The sequence below is a fragment of the Sorex araneus genome, chromosome 1 (assembly GCF_027595985.1).
Source record: "Sorex araneus isolate mSorAra2 chromosome 1, mSorAra2.pri, whole genome shotgun sequence".
Taxonomy (NCBI): domain Eukaryota; kingdom Metazoa; phylum Chordata; class Mammalia; order Eulipotyphla; family Soricidae; genus Sorex; species Sorex araneus.
Genome location: NC_073302.1, coordinates 63,740,589 through 63,761,594, shown reverse-complemented (window position 1 = coordinate 63,761,594; position 21,006 = coordinate 63,740,589). Strand labels below are relative to the sequence as shown.

General features: G+C 37.2%; 1 protein-coding gene across 7 annotated transcripts in view; it reads right to left on the bottom strand.

Annotated features, from left to right (window-relative positions):
- The window catches only part of PTPRD (protein tyrosine phosphatase receptor type D), a 1,592,809-nt gene that overhangs the window by 424,375 nt on the left and 1,147,428 nt on the right, over positions 1-21,006 (bottom strand). For all 7 annotated transcript variants that reach the window (XM_055135922.1, XM_055135897.1, XM_055135904.1 and 4 more), the window contains exon 8: positions 12,296-12,462. In XM_055135922.1, coding sequence (XP_054991897.1) covers positions 12,296-12,359 — 64 coding nt within the window. In that variant the 5' untranslated portion in view covers positions 12,360-12,462. The remainder of the gene's footprint in view (positions 1-12,295; positions 12,463-21,006) is intronic.

The window sequence follows — 21,006 nt, the reverse complement described above, 5'->3', positions numbered from 1 at the left end:
TGAATATCAGTTGTGGATACCCATATTTGTCAAATCTGTTTCTTTACAAATTTTTTTACAACACTTCCATCATATTTATCACTTTTCTGTGCTACTTTTCCTCTATATTGAAGATGTTCTGCTCCACATCAGGTTCATGCTGCAATGGAGATGATCCCACAGCTGATAAATTATTCATCTGTCAGGAGTTTGCAATTTAAAGTGGCACTAACAGCTAAGTACCTGAAGCACCCCCAAAAGACATAAAGCAAAGTAACATTCAAAGCCTTTTCTGCATAAATTGTAAAGGTTAAACGTTATTAAACATCTCTTTATCAGGAGATGTGCTCCTTGAACTTATTTATTCTAATTAATCCGTTCTCAACAAACATTACCAACAAAGTGCTAAGGAGGAGGCTAATCAAATATGTCTCCTTCCCTTACCTAATCTCACCAGGTTAAAATAAGGTCCTCCGCTGACAAATACTCTTCATTTCCTACTACCAGTGGAGAACTCAATGAGTTCAAAGTCCAGGATTGGTGGGTACAGCATACACTTGCATGCGTGAGGCTCTAGGTTAGAACACAAACACAGTATGGCACACGGAGGATCACTTGGCATAGCCCTTCAGACCCTAAGGATCACCAGGTGTGACCCCCAGAGAACAATAACAGTGAAAACCAACTCTGGCTCACTTCACATATGTGTTTGTCACTGTAACCGTCACTGTCACTGTCATCCTGTTGTCCATCGATTTGCTCGAGCAGGCACCAGTAACATCTCCATTGTGAGACTTGTTGTTACTTTTTTTGGCATATTGAATATCCCACGGGTAGCTTGCCAGGCTCTGCCATGAGGGCGAGATACTCTAGGTAGCTTGCCGGGCTCTCCGAGAGGGGCGAAGGGATTGATCCGTGTTGGCCGTGTGCAAGGCAAATGCCCTATCACTGTGGTATCGCTCCAGCCCTATATGTGTTTGTAAACAAAAAAATTATTGGCAATGGCTACTTCCACTTATTTGCATACTGTCTGCTTTCTTAGAAAGACAATGTTATAGAGTTATGACACTGAATGTAGTTGATCACAAACCCAAAGGATTTACTACAGAGTCAGTCACAGAAAACATCTCTGGTTACACATGTCAATCTCTGGTCACACATGCAAAATCTGCATTGGTATTAGAATTTTAGCAGTTAGCTAGGACTTCCTTGACATCTGCCAATGCACTATCTTTTATACTATCTTAAAAGAACTTCTTTTTAATAATTATCTTGAACACCATGTGTGTTGCAGTTGTAGAGGAGAAGAAAGTAATAAATCTATAGTACCACTCCTCCTCAGGCTTGTAGAAGCTTTGTTTTAATAACCATAATTACCACATATTTCATTTATTTATTGCTGCTTCAAACCACCTTAAAATGTGCTTGAGGTAGAGGTTTTTTTGTACAACATTCCTTCAAACAGTCTTCTGTTGGTAAGATATTTTCTTCATCCCTAAAATCATTCACGCTCGACTCTGACTGGAAATGCAAGATAGTGTCACTACCATATCTAACTCTTCCTCTGGGAAAGTTAGAATACATGTGAGCTGTCTGAGTATTTTTGTCTCAGTAGGTTTCTTCCAGTGGCATAGCAGGGCATCTTATAATGACTCAATGTGCAACATAGGGAGGCAGAAGACCCTAGATTTGTCTGGGTTCATCTAGAATGGACAGAGCATCTCTGCAGCATTTTGCCAGAGAAAACATCTCAAAGAGATCAAGCCACACTGACAGGGAAGGGAAGCTCACTCCACTCTGAGGAGCTGTAACATTTTGGCCACGACTTCCTATCTCCCATATGAGTCACAGTATGGTAACAGCATGATTATGGTGACAAAATCTTGAAGGCAGATATTACCACTGTAATTTAGAATCAGGTTGACAGATAATGCACATGGAAGACTAATGACAAATGAAAAGCAGTTTAGAATGAAGCACTGGCTGCACACAAGCAAACTCACAAGCTGATAGTGTCCTTCTTTCCTTTTCTCCCCATCCTCTGCCCTTCTCCTTCCCTCTCGGTCAGTGACTGTGTTTATATATGTGTGTTTTGTGTGTGTTTGTGTGTGTGTTTATTGAAACGGTACAAGAACCTTTCCAAAAGTCTTTCAATGCTTCTCTAAGTCTTACACAGTGCATAAACTATAAATGTAACAAAATTTTTTCTCCATGACTATATTCCCACTGTAATTTCTATTAAGTTCCTGGGAACATCAATGGATTTGGGAGGTTAGGCCTGCTGTGTGACAGAATCACATGATTCTAGCTACTGTGCATTTTGTGTTACTATGCCTGCTTTTTTCCCCCTCTTTTAAATTTTAATTCCTGCTCACTAATCAAGAATTCAAGAGAGCTGAAATCTAGATCCGTTTCCACATCTTCTTCAGTATCATTTATCTGATACATGAACATAATAAATAGTATACTGCCTACTCAGAAGTATTTGAGAACAAGGTAGATTAAAGTTATTAAATGTCAAGTTATCATATAAGTGGAGGGTTTTATCACTAGTAAGTTAGATAGTATTTTTGTTGTATGTGGAGTGGGGAGGAGAATGGCAGCTGAGGGTATCTGCACCGAGCAGTGCTGGAAGGCACCTCTTGCTCTGTGCCATAGGGATCATACAAGGTGGTACTCAGGGAACCATGTTGGACTGGGAATAAAGCAGGTGTCAGTTATATGAAAGGCAAGCATCTTAATTTTGTATTCACTCTCTCTACAGTCCCTAGAAATCCAATATATTGCTAAAAAAATTCAAGTCAAATAAAACATAATATACTTTACCAAATTAAGATACTATAAAATACACCTAATATAATAACATTGACTAATATTTCTTTAGACACAATGCCAAGTGTCTTCCAGTAGTTAATATTTAATCTTTAGAGTGGCCCTGGAATCACCATGCAACACTCCAGACAATCAAATGGAGACCGGAAGAGATTAACCATCTGCCTAAGGTTAACCAGATATCTAACTTTCCCACTTCGCGACAACAGAGTTCAAGACATCATAAAAACCCTATTTCTGATAAAATTTCATTCTTCAAAGACCCAAGGAAATTAGGAGAGCTGTATTTACCTCAACTGGAACATTCTAATCCAAATTTTGAAAACCGTAAGTGGCTCTTAAACAGAGATGATTTTGCCACACCCACAGCACAGATGCTGGAGAGACTCAGCAATGACTAAAGATATCTCAATTATTACAATGGAAGGCTATAGGGAGGAGGCAGAAATTATTACAAATGTTGTACAGTCATACACAGCAAAATAGTCTGGCACACAGCATCAGTATTGCAAAACCTAAGAACTGAGCTGCAGAGATGGTATGAATATAGTCAGAATGAATTTCACCGGGAAGCCAGCAAGCATACTGTAATACAGATGGATACTATGGATTTTTAATTATTTTCTTGGTGTCCTAAGGAATTCATTGCTTACTCCCTTGATAGGAAAATGATCACAATCAAGGAAATGCTAGATAGCTGATTTCGGTGTATGTCTGGAGATTTTTGTGAAAACAATAGAACATAAAAGGGGATGACTAGATCATCCTTGATCCCAGTGTTTAGAGAGTATATGGGTAGAGAAGAAAAGAAATCAAGAGCTCGAGGGGGGGCGAGGGGAGAACTAGCAGTAATGGGTGAATAGGAATCAGGGCTTTAGTTATACGAGTGATATAGGTGAAGAGTATAGCCATATGTACAAAACATAGACTCAACAGGACTGAGGACATGAGACCTAAGCAGCAACTGCTGAAACTCTGTAATGTGCCTATCAAGTTGACAGGCAGGGGTGGAGTGGGGGTTGGGATGGGGGCGCGAATCTGGAAACAATGGTGGGGGGAAGTTGACACTGTTGAATTACTATGGACCTAAACTACAACTATCAGCAACTGTAAAGCATGGTTCTTTAATATTTTTTTTAAAAAAACAATAGGATATAAATTACTAATTTCCAATATTTAACTACAACTGGCTTTTATAAAACTCTGGCTTCCAAAACAGATGACTGGTTAAAGAAACTCTGGTACATCTACACAATGGAATACTATGTAGCTGTCAGAAAACATGAAGTCATGAAATTTGCATATAAATGGATCAACATGGATAGTATCATGTTGAGTGAAATGAGTCAGAAAGAAAGAGACAGACACAGAAAGATTGCACTCATATGTGGAATATAATGTAACTGAGAAGTACAAGTTGGCAACGATGCAACTTTTGGCAGATATCTCTCTGGACTTAGTTACTAAAATACTAAATTACAGAAACCCAAAACTGAGAGGCCGCTAAGTGTGGTCACTCACCTCATACCTCTTCATCCTCAGCAATGGAAAACAAATTATCTAATGCTTCCTTTTCAGCAGGTCTGACTTTAGGGGAGAGACTCTCCAAACAATAATAGTGAGTTTTGTTGAAATATTGTATGCAATCAAAGTGAAAGTAAAGTGAAATTTATTAGTTACACAGGCGGGGGGGGGGCTAAGGGTGGGGGGGCTAGGGGCGTGGGGGGGTTAGGGGTGTGGGGGTGCGGGGTGGAGCTATACTGGGATTCTTGGTGGTGGAATATGAGCACTGGTGAAGGGATGGGTATTCGAGCATTGTATAACTGAGATTTAAACCTGAAAACTTTGTAACTTTCCACATGGTGACTCAATAAAAAATTAAAAAAAAAAAAAAAAACCTCTGGCTAGTAACAAAAGCAAATAGCAGACAGGCAGTTCGGCTTTTTTCAACTATAAGCCTTAATATCCAAATCTCTATTGGTTGTTAAAGGAAAATGTCTGATAAAGCTTTGCCACCATGAGATTATACCAGTGCTTACATGCATTATGTGTGAAAAGAGGTGCTTACTTTGTTGGAGAATAAGATGTCATTCAAGTTTCACAGATTAAACAATCCCCGGAGAATAGATCTTGACCTATATACAGTAATCCAAACTTCTTACGAGGTCTACAGTACCAAACGGCCCACCCCTAACCTATTTCCCCTAACTGTATCTTTCTGAGAATACAGTCCCCATCACTAGTACCCCTGCTCTCCCTTTCTCTCTCTCTTCTTTATGTCTCTCTCCTCCCTCTGCTCCCTCTTCTCTTTCTGTCTCTCTGCCCACTATTTCTGTGTCTCTCTATCTTTCCCTTCTACCTTGTATGGGCTGCACTTCTCCTCACCCACCATGACCCAGCTCCACTATATCACACCTCATATAATATAAGTTATACTATACCTGGAGGGCCTGAGTGGTTTTAAACTTAGAACGTACTTCATTTGATTGTTCATGGGGCTACACCCAGTAGTGCTCAGCGCTTACTGTGGTCTCTGAGGTCTGGAACCATTCCTGGTGAACTTGGGGACCACTTGGGGTGCCATAGGTGAAACCAGGGTTAGCTGTGTATGAGGCAAGGTCTTTACCTGCTAAACTATTTCTTCAGCTCCTCCCCCCAAAAGCATTTTCAAATGTTCTTATTAGCTTAAATGTTTTGATTTAAATTTATTTAAAAGGATAATGATTTTAGAGTATTCTTGTCATTATCCTAAAACTCTCTACCTTAAAGCTACAACTGATCTTATTCAGTAATAAGCAAGAGCTACTTTTTCTCACTTATATATTAAGCACCTTTAACATTTAAGCAGAATAAAAATTAAGCATAAAATAATGAAATTAATTCACTTTAACTGGCTGCTGGACTTACCATGATTTTACCTCAAAAATCGCCAGAGCCTGGCAAGCTAGGTAGCACCTGGCAAGCTACGCAAGGCATACTCGATATGCCAAAAACAGTAACAATTATGGTCCTCAATCCCCTGACCCTGAAAGAGACCCAGTATGCCATTGGGCTATACTAGCACGCGACAGGGACGAATGAAGACATTACTGGCACGTGCTCGTGCAAATCTATGAACAACGGGATGACAGTGATACCTCAAAAATAATAAATTGGTTGCTTACTTTTTAAAACATAGCTACAATTACTTGACTTATTTAACATCAAATTTAATAACTGCTGGATAAGGTGAAGGTCATATGACTATGATGGAAATTTGCAAAGTGAAAAATAAATTGGGGAGTGAATTTAAATCTTTTTTTGTCACATGAAACTAAATAAATAAATATATATATTATTTTCAGGCTATTAAACAGTAAGTACAATTTTATTTATTTATTTATCTATTTATTTATTTTGCTTTTTGGGTCACACCCGGCGATGCACAGGGGTTACTCCTGGCTCATGCACTCAGAAATTACCCCTGGCAGTGCTCAAGGGACCATATGGGATGCTGGGAATCAAACTCGGGTCGGCCGCATGCAAGGCAAACGCCCTACCCGCTGTGCTATTGCTCCAGCCCCGAGTAAGTACAATTTTAAATTGACTCCAGATTCCACCTTTTTTGAAGTTGTTATCATTAAGATATATCACTAAGATATATCATTAAGATAAATTTAACTAATAAGATCTAAGTTCCACAATGAGAAGCTTTAAGAATGAGTACTGATATATTTTTAAATTTTTGGAAAAATAAAATGTGATATTAATAATAAAAGATCATTCATCCCCTCTTAGCTCACTTATCTCTTTCACTCCAAATTAACAGTTGTTGGTGATTCACGTTTCAGAAAAATGTATCTCCACAAAATTCAACTACAATTATTTCCTAGGTAATGACAATAAGGCCTCCTGAACTTCTACTACTTTCGTCCTCTGACCCCTATCTATTCCAAAACTTCTAGGTGTCCCCTTACTGGGGAGAAACACACAGACACACGCAGACACGCAGACACACAGACACACACACACACACACACACACACACACACACACACACAAACTCCTGCTTTTTCAGTCTGGCTCCACAGCATTACTATCCATCAGCCTCAACTGATGTTGTTTTCATGCAAATTTCATCTTACCATCCCACTAGTTGTTTCCCAGATAAACTTCAAGATCCTGAAAAAATTCTATGAATCTTGGTTTAAGTGGTTTCTATATAGTTGACTAAATTCACTTATCTAAATCAGACTGAGATCCAGTCATAATTCTTTCAGTCCCCAGAATATATCAACCTATCACCATTAGTAAGGAAGTTTTATCTTAGAGCTGAATATTACTTTCAAATATAGTTTAGTTAACTTAATCAAATAGTAGCTTAAAAATCATTCACTCCAAGCTATGCATTTGACCAAATTTGACAAAATGAGAAATCTTTTTAAGATATGTTGATTAAAAAAAGACAGAATTTATGATTTGGTTAAATGTTAAACCAAAATTTATCTACAGATTTTGATAACAGACTTTTCATATTACAATATATTACTATTAGATAACTGGGTAAAGACTACATTAAAACCCTGTATAATTTAACTCATTTTAAATATAATTTCTAAAATAAAAGCTAAGCCACTCCTTAAGGAAAGTATTTTATTACACTTTGAAGCAGATGAAGCACCAAGAGTCTTGGTGTTATTTCTTCACCAGAAAGAGTGAACTTGAGAGTCAATATTAAATATTTAGTTATCAAACTAATGTTCCAACACTTAGGTAGAGGTGTGGTGTTATTTTATGTATGAAATCCTACTAGTAACATTTTATAAATCACAGTATTGAAAATAAAATAAAACTAACAAAAAAGGTAGCTAATGGGATAATGAATGCTAACAGAGATACAAACATAAAAACTTCTAATCTTAAAGTGACTCAAACTGAGAAAAAGCATAAAAGCTACTAGCATTTAATGTATATTTAACCCTATTATTCTTGGGCATTCGCCTTTCAGGTGGCCATCCTGAGTTCGATTCCTCCACCCATCTCGAGAGCCCGGCAAGCTACCCAGAGTATAGAGCCTGAGAGGCAGAGCCTGGCAAGCTACCCGTGCATATTGGATATGCCAAAAAGAGTAACAAAAAGTCTCTCAATGAGAGACATTACTGGTGCCCACTCGAACAAATCGATGAGCAACTGGATGACAGTGACAGTGATTTTTTGCAAAGGATAGCACAGCTGGTAGGGCGCTTGCCTTGTACGCAGCTGACCCGGGTTCGATTCCTCCATCCCTCTTGGAGAGCCCAGCAAGATACCGAGAATATCCCACCCGCACGGCAGAGCCTGGAAAGCTACCCGTGGCGTATTCGATATGCCCAAAACAGTAACAACAAGTCTCACAATGGAGACGTTACTGGTGTCCGCTCAAGCAAATCGATGAACAATGGGAGGACAGTGCTACAGTGCTATTCTTTGCAAACAATCCTTAGTATAATCATATCAAGAATATGCTATTTTAAAGACAGATCACAAAAAGATCTGTAATGTGCTTCTTGTCAGAATAACTAAATAGCAAAATCTGAACACTGGTTTTCCAAACTTTTGAGTTTATGTTCTTAAGAACTACTTTCTAACTGGAGATAAAAAGGATACTGAATTCTAAAGGGAGCTAGTTTAAGACTACAATACACTGTCTTAACTCCTTATACCTCCACCATTTGGCTCAAAACTTTCCAAAGAGCGGGTACATAGTCAAACATAGCTGTAATCACAAGCATAGATCTACATGTTTGGTGCATAGATAAAAAAAACCAAAGCAAATTGAGGGAAATGAAAACACAAAATTCTATCTAAGAGAGCTAGTTTATAACCAGTTACCAGAACTCTTTGATTATCTTAAGGTGGAAGTTGTTTGAAAGTTTTCTGAATTAACTAAAACATGGACAGGAATATATTCTTACAAGGATTCATTTTTTCTAAAATGAATCAGTAAAACAGTAGCAAGCAAGAAATATTAAGATAGGAAAGTGAGAGGAAAGAAATAAGGAAATCATAGAATAATATAATTGAATACCACCAGGCTGTTAGGAATAATAAGTAATCACAAATATTTCAAATCTCATTCTATGCTCTGAGCTTTAAGCTTCATCACAAACAGAGATCAGAGATAACAAATATGTCATAACTGCAGATTTAAGGGAAAAAGGAAGTCCCTCTACACTAATAAAATGCTTTGAAGTGTAGACATCTGTTGATTTGGTGACATTTTTTTAACCTTACTAGGTAAGTACAGCTCTACTGGGAGCAATTAATTCAGAAAGCTACAGAAAACTCTACAATTGGGCTAAAGGATCAGTAAAATAGCTGGAATACTTTATGACTGCAGACAGCTGGATAATGCTAATTTAGCTACTTTAGAATGAAGAAAGGAGGAGGGAAAAGGGAGGAAGGAGGAAGAAGGGCTTTTACTTGGCTGTACAGTTGAAAATTCTGAGCAAAAGAAAACAAGGAATGCACTGATAAGTAAGGCCACTCAATTGGCTTTCTCCTTTTGTGCCTAAAGAGACAAGTCTATTTCTGAGGAAATTAGCTCACTTCTTTACCAGTATACATTAAATGAATTCAAACAAAAGAAGTGGATTCGGAGGCAATTTACTTAGCTCTCTTATTTAAGTTTTATTAAAATATAATTCATATCATGCACCTAAGTGTGCAATCCAATGATACTTAATAATTTATTATAAATGCAATAATTTCATGCAATCTAAATTATAATAATCTAATTATGCAACCTTGTTTTAGAGCAGTATCATCATCCCAATTTCTTTGAAAAGGTAAACTGGGAATGGTTTGTGATATAAAAATCCAATACTCATAATCTAAAAGCATTTTAGTGAGATACTAGTCTTCTCAATGTAAAGTGGTCTAACTACTAGACTTTCACTACTACTGAGAAACCTTTCATAGCAATGCAAAACAAGTAATTTCTGCAAAATGCAAAAGGCTGCTCTTTAATCATGTTCATTTTCTTTACTTTTCTTGGTAGACAAATTTCTAGCAGATTGAAAAGCATTCACATTTTCTTACAAGGCTTCTGCTTTCTGGACTACTGGCCTAGAAAGTAATATAGCGACTGACAGTAAATATTCACTCTGTAAATGTATATAGCTTCTATCTCTGAGTATCTTCAGAAAATGCAACCAAGATACTACAATGTATAAATATGAAAACATTTTCATTATCCATTTTAAGCGATTCAAACCAATCTGAATAATTCTGAGAGAAACTATGAGTAAAGTTTGATTTTTCAAGTTAATTTCTTGGGATAAGAATGTTGAGAATCTCTGATGAGCAGGACTTAATACAGAAATAAGTGAGGAGACTATAACACAGAACCTGGTTTTCTTCACCCAAACCCAAACATGGATAATCTGATGGCCAAGTTAAAGAACTTCAGTACCTAATGATTTTAGTACCAAAAAAGTGTTATTTTTTTTTAACTGAAAGAAAAATGTTTCCCCCAGCATTACACTAACATGTAATGTTACTAACTAACATGTTAAACTAACATGATGTGGTCTAAATTATTTTCCTTTTTTTTTTGGCTTTTTTTTTTTTTTGGATCATACCTGGCAATGCACAGGGGTTACTCCTGGATCTACACTCAGGAATTATTCCTGGCCGTGCTCAGGGGGCCCTATGGGACGCATGTGGTATGGTAAATATCATAATTTAACTATAATTTGCTGATGTGAGCCTGTCTTTTGCTGCTCTCTATAAGAGTCTACTGTTAAGTACTATGATAAAATAAAAGGAGGGTGTCAAAAAAAATAACATGAGGAACAGGAGAAAAGGTAAGGATCACCAGTACTGATGTACAAAACGAAATACAGATAGCTTTGAGATATAATTTTAAAATATTCATTTTTAAACCCTTGACAACTCTCTGACATTTTTCAACAGAGAATTAAGCAAATGCATAAATGGCTCATAGAAGAAAACTTTTACTTATTGAAAAGAATAACTTCATGGATATATGATAATTATCTCTAGTGACTTAAAGGAAATCTCTAGCTGTGGCCTGATATTAAAGTGGATTCCTGGGGTCTTAATAAATATTTGCCAAACTTAACAATCATAAAACTTTCATCTTCCTTTCTAGCCAAAACATAAAAATAAGTAATATTCTGACTATTTTCACTAAACTATGTTTATAGTTCCATTTTAAACAGATTTTGCCATAAACAGCTTTAAAATAACAAAAGTTTCTTTCATTGGGCCTTTCCTCAGTTATTTGCTGGCAGTGTACTAGGAATTCTTTGGCTTTACCTTAGACCATCACTCCCAAGTGCTAATTAGAAGATCATCTCCATATTAACTAAAGAACTTTGTCCTTAAAACATGCTTGTCCCACATGGATGCTATTATTAACACTTTTTTTTTCTTTCACTCCTAGAAAGTCCTCTTTAAACTGAGGCTGTATTTAAACAAAGAAATTGGGGGCTATTGGGAACATTCTGCTGAAAATGCAATTAGTAGTTAGGGGCCAAAATGACTGAGGAATCTTTTTTTTTTTCCAAACATCCTTAACATGAATGACATTTAATCTCACTTATATAGTGGAGGGAAAAGTTAATGACTGCAGATGTTATACATTTGAATGGTATCAGGGGATTAAGTCCCTAGAAGTTGGGCCAACATGCATATGTGCTACAGAAGAACCAAGCAGAGTACTATGAGGGGGAGAGAGACCTTCCTCTACTACTCACTTCTGCAAAAGGCCACACAACACATTGGAGAAGAAACATATGTAAACAAGGTAGATCAATTGAACTCTTAAATTGGCAGGACACATGATCCTCTCGTGAATTGGCAAGCTAATTGATCACAATCTCATTTGCATAAATTGAGTCCAAAAATCCAAACTTTTTTGGTGTCTATACACCACCGCATTCCCCTCACACTTCCACACCCTTCATCCAGCCACAAAGTTGTCAGTTCTGCTTGATTTGTTTGAATACTGTACTTGACGACAGCTGTCGGAAACAGTACATTAGAACAGCTGCTATGACAGCTACAAGGCCTTGGAAGTTTAATTGGGCTCAATGTGACATTGTGCATTTCTCTAAACATAGAAATATCCACAAAACTAAAGAAATTTCAAAAGGGTCTGAACAATATTTGCTTATTGGCAACAACAACTGGTTAACCCCAGTTGAAACCGCCCCACTAAGTCTCCTGATATCTTCGCCACTCGGCTGGCCAGTGTATTAAAAACAAACCCAAACAGTAAAAACAGTTAGATGCAAAAAAATAGTGAGAGAGAGGAAATAGTGAGGAAGTCACATCACTAATCTCTCTCAAAGGCTGGCTGGTAGCCAAGGAAGATCCCACAGTGTCTCAGGATTTACTTCCAAAGGAACCATATTCAGAGGTCCTGAGCCTGATGCCAAGTGCAAACAAAACTGCTCATTATGGTCACAGCCCCCTAGAGAAAGGGAGAATGGCTTACTCTCAGCATCCGCCCGGAGAAAGAAAGCAAGGAGCAGCAGCAGCGGCCTGGCTACGTGCACCATCCTGCAGCTTGGCAGCAGCGTGAGCTGACAGCTTGGAATCACTGCCTCGGAAGCCACAGTGAATCTCTCCGATCTGAAATTTCAGCTGGACCACTTTCAGAGCCTGTGAACAGAGAGGCAGAGAAAGAAAGGGAAGAAAACACAAAGATGCTTAGATTTCTCACTGGTTTCCCCTGGTTCTAGCACAATCAAAAAGAAGCAGAAGCAATTGTAAATACACAAACAGTTGTAAATATAAATCTGGATTTGTAAAATGTCATCATTCTAACATAGCTCGTTTCCATTTTCAGGTCATATGAAAGCTGACCACCTTGAATTCCACTTCCCTCTCATGCCACCTTTTGGACAACATGCTATGACAGAAGACTGCAACTCCTTATGAAATACAACATGAATAAATGAGTGGAGGAGAGAACATCAATGCTCTAAGAAAAATTTAAGAGAAGCTCTACTGTGCAGGATAAAAGTATTATTGACAGAATAATGGATGTTGCTTTCTTGGCATTAAGTAAAATGACAGGGCTAATTTGACTTCTCCAATTAAATAGCAGTGGTTAAATTCTTTACTCTAGCAAACTTGGCTTCATCCCCGAAGAAACCTCAACACCCAAGTCTAGTTTGGTTTCAATCAATCAAAACAGTAGTTACCAGAAGTCTCTTTGATTTAAAAGGATTCTAATGTGACTCCTGGGCAAACACTTAATTTATACAAAAGTCACAGACCACAAACCATTTATAGAGTGCATACTGTGTTCAAGATATCAGAGATGTCAACTGAGCAATAAATGTTTCCATGTACATGAGATCAACTTAATAAGCAATTATTGCTAAGAAGGAAAATCAAATCGTGACAGAAAAGATAAATCAGGAATGGCATTGTGGAAAGCAGCATCTCAAAGGAAGCTTTGTATTCTTGCAGGGTTTTAACAAGTAGACAGAAAGGAACTCTGGGAATTCAATGCAAAGGCAGAGCAATGACAAAACGACTTTGGATAAAGGTGAATTGTGTGGTGTGGCTGAACCAGGGCTTCCCAAACATCTATGTGCATCAGGACTAAGGGGAAGTAGTTCAACATGCCTAGAGTTTGTGGGTCAGTAGGGTGTACTGTGGAGTCCAGGAACTGGCATTTCTAATAAGGTCTACAGCTGCTCCAGACATACTGGGTGCCAGTGACAGATATATTAGGAAACCGGAAAAAGCAAACAAACAAAAGATGAGGCATAAAAAAGGAGTCAGGCTTTAGAAATTAGGTCTTGGAGAACCACAGATGCCAATCTATGTCAATCAGTTTATTTGCAACAAAATGAAAGCTATGTAAAGCTTTGAAGCAGAGGAAAAACAAGGAACTAGATTGGGGAAAATAAACTAGCAGATCGATGTAGGATAATTTAGAGAGTGCTATGAGGACATAGCAATAGTCCCTGGTAAAAAAGTTAGCACAGAACATAAGAGTGATGGTCCTAGGAAGAATGGAAAAGAAAGGTCTGGCTCCAAACAATAATCTGAAGTATGACTTTCAAGTGATAAATAATTGATTTTACAGAAACTTCAATATATCCTACACAGCCACCTTAGAGAAAACTTTAATAATAATAATAATAATAATAAACTAAATTGAATATTTAGTTTTCACTTGCTGTATAAACTGGGAATAGAAGAGAAAAGACATCAGAATTCCTATGCAAAATAAAACACTATATACCTTTAAGTCTTATACACAGGAATATTTGAGATTCATACAAAAACCTTGACAGGAAATACTAGAGATATCCAGAAATAACCTAATCCGCTAAAATAACTTGTACTTTCAAAAGTATTACAATGCAGTTACTATAATGTGTCTTCTCAGAAACTAAGCCTGAGCATGAGAATAAAAAAAATTTAAGATATTATCTTTTTCATTACTATGCACGAGTGGTTTGCATGCAGAAAAGATAAAACTGAAAGGAAGAGGGGAAATCATTCTAATTACCATTCTACAAGATAGCCTATTTCTTTTTAAAAGATTTGTGGGTGGCCTGACAAAGCAAGTTGTACACTGAAAGGTTCTACTTGAAAACTGAAAGTTATCTAGTTGCTCCAAACAGCTACTGTTATCACTTTCATCTGGAAAACAACTTATCAAGCAGTTCACAGCTATCAAGTGTTAAAATTCTGAAAACTTCAGAGGGAAAGTGCTAAAGGAATCAGCTCCACTTTCCCTTTACCACTCCCAGTCTCATGCCAACATTTCAAATGACAGCGAAGTCCAGAGACATCAGTGCTGTCGGACTCAATTTGTGTCTGTGCAAGCGTATCAGAGCCAACTGCTACATAATGACTCCTTGTGATCAGAGATGGAGACGTATGTATGAGACACTCTCTCAGGGAAGAGGTGATTTGGTGATTTCTCCTACTAGACTGAAGTGTCACAAAGGAAGATAAATCCTCCCTAAAGAAGCTACAAATGTTACCTCTGCACTTGGAACCATGATACAATCTGGAAAGAGACACAGATAAGAGCATACATATTCATGCTTGAATGTTCTATGCCTTTGGCCAAGATCATACAGAAGATCAAAGGTGTGAAGATAAAAAAAAATAGTTCAGATGTTCCTTCCAGCCAATACTCTTGCCATACCTTGTTTATTACACAGAAATTTAACCAAAAGGGAAATGCTAGTTTGCAGATCAGCAAGGTGAAATTAAAATTTTAGGACAAAAATGGGTGATGGAGTTTGAAGAAAACATTCTGAGTGAAAAAAGGATGAGAAATATCAGAAGTGGTTTCCATTAGCCTACAGAGTAAGTTGACAAGCACTCTGCAGGGAAAAGGAAAAGCAAAGAGACTCATGAAATTCCACATTTGGGGTTGGGCGTTGGAGTCATGAGTGATGGTTCCCTAAGGCTGCTCCTAACTCTATACTCAGGGCTAATCTTGATGGTGGTTGACTGGGTTTGGTAGCCTGTCTTAACCCTTGTCTCAATCTCTGGTCTTTTAAACTTATTTTATTAGTACAAATTACTCTTTGTCTTAATTGTCTTAATCATAAGCCAGCCCTTTAGTTTTTGTATCTTTTTTTTTATCGATGGGGACCAAATATCTGAAAGGGTTTAAATTTTTTTTTAAATGTATTTAGGGCTGGAGCGATAGTACAGCAGATAGGGCGTTTTCCTTGCATGCGGCCGACCCAGGTTCAATTCCCAGCATCCCATATGGTCCCCTGAACACCCCGCCAGGGGGGATTCCTGAGTGCAGAGCCAGGAGTCACCCCTGTACATCGCCAGGTGTGGCCCAAAAAAAAGCAAAAAAGAAATGTATTTAAAACTCTGCCTTCCTGTTGCTTGTGGAATAAAGATCTTGAACAGCAATTCTTTTGTCTTCTAACTAGTAAGAAACAGATAACCAAAACCTACCTTCTAATAATTCATTAGTCTATATTAGTAAGTTATACACTGAATATAACAGTTTAACAGTTTATATATGCAGAGTATAGTTTTTATATACTGAGCATAGTTTATTATATACTGAGTCTAATAGTGTATTAGTCTAATAGTTTATTAGTCTAAAAGTCTATTTTTTAAGGGCCATACAAAGCAATGCTCAATGAGGAATACTTGCAGTATCACTTGGAGACCAGGAATTATACCTGGTACTCCTAAAAGGAAATCATATATGTCAAGCCCTTGAAATATATCTCCTGATCCTCAATATCTACTACGGTACATAAGTATGTGTGGTTAGAGATGTTAACAGTTCAGAGGTCAGTGTACACAAGAGAATGTGAAATGGAACCCCCCCCCATTTATACTTGCTTAAAACCTTAACAAATCATTCCTGGAAGTGATCACATACACTGACTTCTTCCCAACTCTTTTTCTTCAGTTCCTTTTCTAATAAACATATTCAAATCTAAACTAACATAAAAGCTGAAGAAAGTACTTCTGCTTAATTACTAACATGTGTTTCTATAGATTATGTTAACATACGAGAAATAGGCGAAATGGAACTTTACTCCCAGTAAAGCTATTGAGTCCCGTAGAGAAATGAGTGACTTTAGGTTTTAAGTAGAGTCTACAAAATGTACAAAATAACCATGGAACATTCTGTTGTATCAGAAAGCAATGCAACTTTCAGGAACTACTAGGTTATATATTGAAGGGGGGGAAAAATAAGGTGGAAGAGAGATAGTATAGGGGTTAAGGCACTTGCCTTTCATACAACCAAATCTGAGTTTGATCCCCAGCACCACAAATAGTTCCTGGGCACTTCCAGGAGTGATCCCTAAGCACAAAGCCAGTATTAAGTCCTTAGTACAGCCAGGAGTGGACACAAAATAAAAATAAATAACTTTTTTAAAGCACCAAGGTGATGAAGTTTGCATCAGTCAACAAAGGAAAAGCTGAGAGACAAATAGAGTGATAACTGCAATAAAACAAAAATCTTTTAAAGTATCTGAGTTCACGGATTTTATAAATATTTTTCAGTTATATTGCTCACTGAATGATGAAAAGTTCCAGAAGAATCAAAGATCAAAGCACCAAGTAATTATTATGAAAAAGGGGGAGTAAAAGGAAATAGTTCTTAATTTTTTAAATCTTCATAAGAACTTAAAAAAAAAGCTCTCACTAAATAATAAGATACCATATTCATCCTTAAGCATTTTGCTTCCTTCTATCTTATAATAAACAACCCCGTGTTCCCAATTGTACACATTTTAGAAGTAAAATGGTGGTAGCCATCTACAACTGCAGTCTATATCTGTACAAATGTTTCTTAGGTTTGGAAGATGACAGCAGGTCGGGGAAGGGGTTCCCCAAACAGTGTGCCTTTTGATCATTCTCCCAAACCAGATCAATCAGACCTCTACAAATCTACTAAACAGGATTTCAATTACTTAAAAGAAGCAACCATTTATACTCAAGATGAGTTACTAGGAAACTCCAATTTGTGAAACAGAAAGTGGAGCTGCTCTGTCTGAAGTGACAAAGAGTGGAGGCGCCTGGAATTTAGAGCAAGCCTGTTGGAAACTTTGGACTGTGCCCTGCGAATGCCCTGTGTCCTCAGAGCATGGTCACAACACAAGTGAAAAGGGGCAAAATAAACTCCAGCATGCCGCTTATTCATTAGAACTTCCCAAGAGAAGAAAGCTCTAAATATTTTACCATGGCATAGTCCAAAAAAATCTTTTAGTGCTCTCCAACATAAGTTTCTGCAGGGTAGAAATGGCTTTATAAACTACACTCTCAGACCACCACTTAAGACACAGCTTCATGTAACTTGGAAGCAAGTGAAGTGAGTAAACATCTTGTTTTGTTTTATTTAAGCTTAATTTAAGTTTAAATAGCTGTTATGTGGCTAGTGGCTCCTCTGAGGTAGTAGTGAGGTAGAGTGCAGACTACTGTGATCAGCCTCAATGGTGCTGAAAAGCACAGCTCAGAACAGTTGAAAGTTCCTCAGTTATGCACAGAGACAAGGAAGCAGGTATACTAAGTCCTGGACTTCCTAGTAGTTGGAGTCGAATATTCACTGTATTATCTGACAGACCCCCCTTAACCATTGGACATTCACTTCCCCATCTCTGCCCCTATTCCTGCCAATCATTTCATTTTATCAAATTAGTTTATAAATAGCAAAAGAAGAATTTAAAAAATGGTGAAGTGTAAATCTGGAAATTGTGCAAGTAGATATCAAGTTATCTAAAAATAGTGTTGTATATCATAGCTAGAAGTGCTATATTTCTTGCAATACTGAAAGTCTATCTTTAGGATAAAATAGAAATAGGAACTTTTGACAGCAAAAACAGGGGAAAAGCAAGTGCACACACTATAGGAATAAATTTAACAGCAATGAAGGGATTACCACATGATAGTGAGGAATAGGGAAAATACATGCTTAAACACAAGTTGACTCAAAAGTCTCAAAGCTAATGATAGCAAACGTTGCTGAAAAAATAAGAGCACTAGAAAATTACTAAATAAATTAAACTGTGAAAAATAATTGTTGATTTACTAAATAAGCTTCTGGATACAAATATTCAAACTCTTTTTATATACAGTTTTGTTTGTTTGGAGTCACAGCTGGTGAAGCTCAGGAATTACTCCTGCCTCTGTGCTCGGGATAACTCCTGCAAGGATGGCAGACCACCTGAGGTATCCAGGAGTAAACCAATGTGGGCTGCATACAAAACAAGAACCAAAGCCCCTATACTATCTCTCTGGCCCCTGTAAATTTTAAAATTCATTTTGTAGAGAACTTAGCACTGCTACTGCCTTTGGCATTAATTATTTTTCCTCTACGATTATTTTTTTTAATGAAAGTTTTCTTTTCTTTTTATCTTTTCTTTTCTCTTTTGATTTTGGTCAACAACCAGTTGTGCTCAGAACTTACTTCTTGCTCTGTGCTCAAAAATTACTACAAGCGGGGCTCAGGTTACCATATGGGGTCCTGGCAATCAAACCCCAAACATCAGCATGCAAAGTAGGACCTTACCCTTCCTACAGACTCAAAATAGATTTATAGCAGCCGCACAGGCTGCTGCTGAGATTTATCCTATAGATTCAAATATTAGCCATGTGCTCCATCACTCAAACATCTCCACAATCCTCAAAGGCCCTTCAATCATCTTTAAATACTTGATTATGAGGGTCCCACGGAAACTGATTTTTTGTCTTCTCACAGGTGTTTTATCAATTGCTCCATCCTAATAGTGATCAAAGCTGTGGATCAGCAGCTTTTAATCGAGAAAAAAAATTGCCCCTTTCCCAGGAAACATCTGGCAATGTCTGAAGACAATTTTGCTGTCTCCACATAAGGAGAGTATAGAAATCTTAGATGCTGCTAAATATCCTACAATTGCATAGACATCCCCCACAATAAGGAATCATTCAACCCAATTGCCAATTGTGCAATGTTGGGAAACACTGTCCTATCTCATTAATGTCAAGAGGAAGTTAAAAGTTTATTTTTTTAACGTGGTTCTCAAGCCTTATTCTCCATAAGCTGGTTTCTAACCCCACGCTCTAGGTGTTCCTAGCGCAGTTCTAGTACATAAACACAAACCGGATTTGAATTTCTGGGCATGAAAGTCATACACTATGAATGACTCCCAAATTGCCCTTTTTGTCCTAAGCTAGAAATAAAGTTGGCTTGCCTTATGGGAAGTTCAATTCACAGGCTTAAGTGACATAAATATTGTCACCAATTAAAAGAATGAATCTGTTCAATGGGGCAGACACGGCACTGAGGTCTGTCAGTGAACAGACAGATGTGATTAGACAAATAAATGGTTCCAATCTCTCATGATGGCAGCCTAGCACTTCTATGAGGGAACAGCCTGAGAAAGAATATTGTGTTCCAAGAAATGTTCTTCCAACTCACTGCCATCTAAAGAGACAAAAAGTGGAATAATGGTGAGAGACCATTAAACATAAATTGCTTAAGAATGTGAAATTTTAAAAAATTATATTCATTTTCTTAATATCATCCTAGTGACTAATCCTTGGAATCTTTGTTAATTATAATATAGTACAAGGATGAGATTTTGTGTAGAGAAACCAAGTGGTTATTAAATTAAGCAGAATCAGAAGCCAGAAAGATAGTTCAGCAGGTAAGGCACTTGCCTTGCTCACGGTAGGCCTGGATCCAATTCCAAGAACCCTATATGGTCTCTAGGTCCTGGCACCTCTGGGTATAACCCATAAATGAAAACACAATTATATAAATTAACCATACCATATCTAAAAGAAAAAATAACTATCATATATATCTTTGTATGCCTCTAACATTGCCTGTAATTTTATTAAACTATATATAAAGTTCTCTTTTTTAAAGGGAGTCCCAAGAAGCCATTATTATAGTGTTTGTAGGGCCTTCAGCATCATGAATCAAACCTCAGGCCTGGCAGACACAATGCATGTTCTCCATCCCTTTAAGCTATCTCCTCAGACCCTGAACTTTTCTTTATTGTTTATCTCTTTTTCATGTCTACCCAGGTCTGTGATTCAACCCATAGATTGCTTTATGAAAGGAGAAATACACATACTCTTGGATAACTGTTCATTTAGCAAATAGTGAATACTGTAAAAGGACATAGTGGGACTAATAACAGTATACACAGCTGGTTACTCTCAGGAAAGGTTTTAGACCCAAACCAGCTCTCTGTCTTATATATCACTCTGCTTCTTTTATCTTGAACTAATCTAATTAAGATAGTTGCTTTAGATGAGGGCATGATTAGGAATGAGCCACATAAAGATCTCTTCTATAATTGACTGAAAACAATAAAAGGACTGGTCTAGACAAAGTTAAAGAGAATCAAAATGTTTGGGAATAGGAAGAAAGGATGAAAGATCTCACTACGGAAAATTATTTGAGAATAACTGTTTTGGTGGATAAAGAATTCCAAATTGAAAGTTTATCCCATGAGTCAACAATTCTTCAAAAAATTAAATTTTTAACTCAGTAACCCAATATAACATACTAAAGTATCATGGTGTCAGAAGTTTATAGCTATGCTTGGAAATAAATGCAAAAGCCAAAAATAGATCACTTAAATTCTCATATGTTAGTAATTGAATTAATAACATCCAGACATATGCTTTTATCACCTTAAGTCATATTTATTTTACACTTTACTCAAGAACTTTTTAATGGATATTTTTTCC